General features: G+C 41.7%; 1 protein-coding gene across 1 annotated transcript in view; it reads left to right on the plus strand.

Moving 5' to 3' along the window:
• Positions 1–3,189: 3,189 nt before the first annotated feature.
• The window catches only part of LOC128688212 (uncharacterized), a 199,318-nt gene continuing 195,514 nt past the window's right edge, over positions 3,190–6,993 (plus strand). The window contains exons 1-2 of the mRNA XM_070089638.1: positions 3,190–3,304; positions 4,199–4,275. Coding sequence (XP_069945739.1) covers positions 3,190–3,304; positions 4,199–4,275 — 192 coding nt within the window. The remainder of the gene's footprint in view (positions 3,305–4,198; positions 4,276–6,993) is intronic.

The following is a 6,993-nucleotide window of genomic DNA, read 5'->3' on the forward strand; positions in this document are numbered from 1 at the left end:
GCTCCCGGCATTTTAGTCGCCTCTTACAACACGCGTGGCTTACAGAGGAAGAATTCTGTTCCACTTCTGAATGGAGATAAGAGGAAATAAACAAGAACAAGAATTAGTAAGGAAATAATGTAGAAGAAAACCCGGAGGGGTGTGTATATAATATATGCTTGTACAGTGGACCCCCACATACCGTTGGCATTACTGTACATAACGTTAAATCCGCATACCGATACATTTTATCGCTAAGATTTTGCCTCGCATACCGCTAAAAAACCCGCTCAACGCTGTTCGTCCGAGGCACGTCTAATGTGCGGCCTGAGCCAGCCTCGCATGTTCCGCCGGTGGCATTGTTTACCAGCCAGCCTCCGCGGTAACATCCAAGCATACATTCGGAACATTTCGTATTATTACAGTGTTTCTGGTGATTTTATCTGCAAAATAAGTGACCATGGGCCCCAAGAAAGCTTCTAGTGCCAACCCTACAGCAATAAGGGTGAGAATTACTATAGAGATGAAGAAAGAGATCATTGCTAAGTATGAAAGTGGAGTGCGTGTCTCCGAGCTGGCCAGGTTGTATAATAAACCCCCAATCAACCATCGCTACTATTGTGGGCAACAAAACGGCAATCAAGGAAGCTGTTCTTGCCAAAGGTTCAACTGTGTTTTCGAAACAGATCGCAAATGATGGAAGATGTTGAGAGACTCTTATTGGTATGGATAAATGAAAAACAGATAGCAGGAGATAGCATCTCTCAAGTGATCATAAGTGAAAAGGCTAGGAAGTTGCATGAGGATTTAATTAAAAAAATGCCTGCAACTAGTGATGTGAGTGAATTTAAGGCCAGCAAAGGTTGGTTTGAGAGATTTAAGAAGCGTAGTGGCATAGTGTGATAAGGCATGGTGAGGCTGCCAGTTCGGACCACAAAGCAGCTGAAAAATATGTGCAGGAATTCAAGGAGTACATAGACAGTGAAGGACTGAAACCTGAACAAGTGTTTAATTGTGATGAAACAGGCCTGTTTTGGAAGAAAATGCCAAGCAGGACCTACATTACTCAGGAGGAAAAGGCACTCCCAGGACATAAGCCTATGAAAGACAGGCTTACTCTGTTGATGTGTGCTAATGCTAGTGGTGATTGCAAAGTGAAGCCTTTATTAGTGTATCACTCAGAAACTCCCAGAGCATTCAGGCAAAAGAATATCCTCAAGGCTAATTTGTGTGTGCTGTGGAGGGCAAACAGTAAGGCATGGGTCACTAGGGACTTTTTCTATGACTGGTTACACCATGCATTTGCCCCCAATGTGAAAGATTACCTAATTGAAAAGAAATTAGACCTTAAGTGCCTCCTGGTGTTAGACAATGCCCCTGGTCATCCTACAGACGTGGCAGAGCGACTTTATGGGGACATGAGCTTCATTAAGGTGAAGTTTTTGCCTCCTAATACCACTCCTCTCCTGCAGCCCATGGACCAGTAGGTTATTGCAAACTTCAAAAAACTGTACACAAAAGCTCTGTTTGAAAGGTGCTTTGTAGTGACCTCAGAAACTCGACTGACTCTAAGAGAGTTTTGGAGAGAGCACTTTAATATCCTCAATTGTGTAAACCTTATAGGTAAGGCTTGGGAAGGAGTGACTAAGAGGACCTTGAACTCTGCTTGGAAGAAACTGTGGCCAGAATGTGTAGACCAAAGTGATTTTGAAGGGTTTCAGGCTAACCCTGAGAGGAGTATGCCAGTTGAGGAATCCATTGTGGCATTGGGAAAGTCCTTAGGGTTGGAGGTTAGTGGGGATGATGTGGAAGAGTTGGTGGAGGAGGACAACGAAGAACTAACCACTGATGAGCTGCTAGATCAACTTCAACAGCAAGAGGCCAGACCTGAGGAAACTGGTTCGGAGGAGGGGAGAGAGAAATTGAAGAAGTTGCCTACTTCAAAGATTAAGGAAATGTGTGGAATGTGGCTTAAAGTGCAAACCTTTTTTGATGACAATCACCCTAACACAGCTATTGCAAGCCGTGCTGGTGACTATTACACTGACACTTGTGAAACACTTTAGGGAAGTCATAAAGGAACGAGAGGTACAGGCCACTATGGACAGATGTGTTGTGCGACAGAAGTCCAGTGACTCTGAAGCTGGTCCTAGTGGCATTAAAAGAAGAAGGGAAGTAACCCCAGAAAAGGACTTGACACCTCAAGTCTTAATGGAAGGGGATTCCCCTTCTAAACACTAAGACTCTCTCCTCCTCCCATCCCATCAATCATCACCAGATCTTCAATAAAGGTAAGTGTCATGTAATTGTGCATGCCTTTTTCAGTTTGTGTGTATTAAAATTAATATTTCATGTGGTAAAATTTTTTTTTTCATACTTTGGGGTGTCTTGCACGGATTAATTTGATTTCCATTATTTCTTATGGGGAAAATTCATTCGCATAACGATAATTTCGCATAACAATGAGCTCTCAGGAACGGATTAATATTGTTATGCGGGGGTCCACTGTACATGCATGTGTAGTGTGACCTAAGTGTAAGTTGAAGTAGCAAGACGTACCTGAAATCTTGCGTGTTTGAGACAGAAAAAGGACACCACCAATCCTACCATCGTGTAAGACAATTACAGGTTTCCATCTCACTCACTTGGTAGGACGGTAGTACCTTCCTGGGTGGTTGCTGTCTACCAGCCTACTACCTAGGATGTCTTAGATATAGGCATTAAATTTTGATTTGCTGCCCAAGAGTGGGTCTAGGAGTGCCTGCAATCTGAAGGACGGATGAGGATATTTTTCAATTTTAAACTGTAGTATCAGTGCCACTCTGGTTAGACAGTGATACAGCGAGTGATGCTTAAAGTGTTTCGTCTTTTCTGGGTCAGTGATGACCAGTGTTAAATGATTGAAAGTTAAAATGTGTGTGATGAATACCATTTAGCCAGGCAGGGAGTCAAGCTCTGGTGCGATAAACCACTTTGCCTGACACCCTTAACTTTGGGCAGCCAGCAGATACTAGCTGCAGATTCCTAATGCTGGGTGCAATTAAATGCAGTGGAACCTCGGTTTTTGTATGCTCTGGTTTTCGTAGGATTCGGGTTTTCAACAACTTTTTTTGTAGAAATTGTCCCAGTTTTCATACATCCGCTCAGTTTTCTTAGAGTTGACAATGGTCCGCCGTACAAAATACGTCCGCCTACCCACGTCCACACAGAATGCGTGGACCAGAATGTGCCCTCGAGAAGGATTTTGAAGGGTTTGAGGCTGACTCTGATGACCCTACACCTATTGTAGAAGCTATTGTCTTTGGGGAAGTCCATGAGGTTGGATGTGAGTGGCAAGAATGTGGAAGAGTTGGTGGACGACTACAGGGAAGAGCTAACCACTGAAGAGCTGCAAGATCTTCAACTGGAACAGCAACAGACTGCACCTGAGGAAATTGCTTCAGAGGAGGAGGAAGAGAGAGGGGAGAATGTACCTTCTTGAGTGATTAAGGACATGTGTGCAAAGTGGAATGAGTTGCAAAGTTTTGTGGAGAAATATCACCCTAACAAAGCTGTTGCAAGCCACATCTGCAAAATGTTCAGTGACAATGCCTTGTCCAATTTTAGGCAAATCTTAAAGATACCAGAAATGGACCTCTCTGGACAAATTTTTTTGTGCGGCAGGAGTCCAGTGACTCAAGCTAGTCCTAGTGCCAGTAAAAGACAAAGAAGGAAAGTAACCCCGGATAGAGCCTTGATACCTGGAGTCCTATGGACGGGGATTCCCCTTCCAAATAGTAACCTCCCCCTCTCCCCTCCTTGCTGTCTTCCATACGCCAACAAGTCTTCAATAAAGGTAAAAGTGATGTTAAAGGTTCATTTATCGATATCATTAGTCATTTATATTTACATGTATTTCTCGTTGTTTTCTGTATGTAAAACCGCAGTTATTCTCTATAAAATATATTTTATGTTAATATTTTTGGGTGTCTTGAATGGATTAATTGGATTTACATTATTTCTCTTGGGAAATATTGCTTCAGTTTTTGTACAGTTCGGTTTTTGTCAGACTTTCTGGAATGAATTAATCATGAAAACAGAGGTTCCACTGTATATTGTACCAGCTAGCCTAATGTTTGAAACAGAAAGGAAAAAAAATGGCAATCCTTTCAAAGTACAAAAAGTCTAAAGGCTTATTTTTTCACAGGATTTTAACTTTTTGTTATAAATTTTTTTGCAGCATCATGTGCAGCAGCTTTTGGAGAAGAGGATTGGGATTGGGTCATAAATGCTGCTGGAGAGACTAAAACTGGACAGGTAAGACTTGTGTTAATCTTATATTTCTGTATACTCTCCTTTATGAAGTAGAGATGTGGCATATTTCTTTGCTACTTTCCATCTGCTTTGTCTAAAAAAATTTTTTCACTGACTTGAAGTATGAGGTCACTCTCCAATAGCCTGACTGTTTAGAGATGTGGGGTGCAGTTAGCAGATTGAAACTCTAGGTTCTATGCCTTGCAATGAATGACCCTTGCAGGCTTATCGTTCCTATAATATAAGACTCTAGAAATGGGAATTTGAATACCTTTAATTTTTTAACCACATTTGATTCAAATGATCCTCTGAACATCTGTAACATACCTACCTCTACTGCGAAGTGCAGGCACTAATTTCCACCTCTAAGTCCAGTTAAGGGGTTTCCCCTGAATCGGTTTATAAATACAGGTCTCCCTCAACATTCGCGAGGGTTAGGGGATCAAGAGCCTCGCGAATGTTGAAAAACCGTGAATGTTTGGTGCCCCAATATATTGTAGGGAAATATAATACAATACTGCTTCCTTAACTTGTTGAACCATGAACAATCATAAAATACATGAAAATGTCATAAATTGTAATAAATATATACATGTTATGCTTTAATAACATGTATGTTATTAAATACCACAGACTCCTCCGCTGCCTCCACCAATGCCTCCACCACTTCCTCAACCACTGCGAGTCCCTACTACCCTCCCTCCGACCCCCGCAACTGGCAGCCAGCCCTCCCACCACTCAGTGTGGTGAGTGTTTTGTTTGTTCATTATTTGCTATTAAACTACAGTATAAATAATGTAAACACATTCATGACTGCATATTGGAATGGCTATTTGGACAGGTATTGGACGGTGACATCATGTGTTTACTCTTGAACACAGCAAAGAATAATAATAATAATAATAATAATAATAATAATAATATAATAATAATAATACGATATAATTGAAGAAGGAAATTGTACAAAAATACGAGGGAGTGGTTGACATATCATCAGTGTGGCTTTGTTTATGCTGGAGTGAGCATTAGTCTCCCTGCTCTTCCAAACATTTCACAATAATTCAGCAGTTGAGGCAGTGGTATTTAATAATATATATGTTATAAATAATAATAGTACATGTTATTAATAATAATAATACATGTTATTAATAATATGTATGTTATTAAATACCACTGCCTCAACCACTGCCTCAATCGCTTCCTCAACAGCTGCCTCAATCGCTGCCTCAACAGCTGCCTCACCCACTGCCTCTAACAGCTGCCTCACCCACTGCCTCAATCGCTGCCTCAACAGCTGCCTCACCCACTGCCTCAATCGCTTCCTCAACAGCTGCCTCACCCACTGCCTCAATCGCTGCCTCAACAGCTGCCTCAACCACTGCCTCAATCGCTGCCTCAATCGCTGCCTCAACAGCTGCCTCAACAGCTGCCTCAACAGCTGCCTCATCCGCTGCCTCAACCACTGCCTCAATCGCGGCCTCAACAGCTGCCTCAACCACTGCCTCAATCGCTGCCTCAACAGCTGCCTCAACAGCTGCCTCAATCGCTGCCTCAACCACTGCCTCTACCACTCCAGCTGCACTCAATCTACTAGCAGCAAACACAATGAATTATTGTGAAATGTTTGGAAGAGCAGGGAAACTAATGCTCACTCCAGCATAAACAAAGCCACACTGACGATGTGTCAACCACTCCCTTGTATTTTTGTACAACTTCATTCTTCAATTATATCGTATTTATTATTATTATAATTTTTTTTTTATTATTATTATTATTATTACTATTGTTACTATTGTTATTATTAGCAGTAGCAGAAATGTTTGATTCTTTGCTGTGTTCAAGAGTAAACACATGATGTCACCGTCTAATACCTGTCCGAATAGCCATTCCAATATACAGTCATGAATGGGTTTACATTATTTATACTGTAGTTTAATAGCAAATAATGAACAAACAAAACACTCACCACTCTGAGTGGTGGGAGGGCTGGCTGCCAGTTGCGGGGGTCGGTGGGAGGGTAGTAGGGACTCGCAGGTGGCGTGAAACTTGAATATGATTTGGTGGCTGGAAATTTGGTGGCTGGGAATTTGGCGGTTGGGAAATCGCGAATGTGTGAAGCCCGCGAAAGCTGAAAACGTGAATGTTGAGGGAGACCTGTATTAACCTTGCTCACATTTTACCAACACATCAAATCCCTGAACCCATTTGTCTCCATTTGCCCTGATCTATGGCTTACACATGTATTTTATGTACTGCATAAGTTGTACATCATGGTGCTGCTATGCTATAGTATGGCTATACCTCTTATTGTTTGTTGTCCTTGTTATACATTTAGTATTCTTTTGACATGAAATGTTGTCCCATTTCTGTCTTGATTTACTGTTATCTTGCTGTGAGACTATGGAGATTGTGAAACTTAAGCAAGATTTATTCCTGATTTGCCTAACCTGAGAGCCATGTTGATATCGCAAAGACTGATTAAGTTCACATAAAGTTTTTCTTTTTGCTTTTCTTGAGAGTGACATTCATACAAGATCCTTCATCACTTCCTGGAAGCTCTGTGCAAATATCAGCAGCTAACTGCTTATGTTACACATGATTTGTTTATACAGGTAGAAGGTACGGTGGTACTTTGACTTAAGAGTGCCCCAACATACGAGTTTTCCGAGTTACTAGCCATCGCTCGGTCGGTTTTTTGCTTTGAGTTGCGACCCAAAATCC

The sequence above is a fragment of the Cherax quadricarinatus genome, chromosome 2 (genome assembly GCF_038502225.1).
Source record: "Cherax quadricarinatus isolate ZL_2023a chromosome 2, ASM3850222v1, whole genome shotgun sequence".
NCBI classification, from domain to species: domain Eukaryota; kingdom Metazoa; phylum Arthropoda; class Malacostraca; order Decapoda; family Parastacidae; genus Cherax; species Cherax quadricarinatus.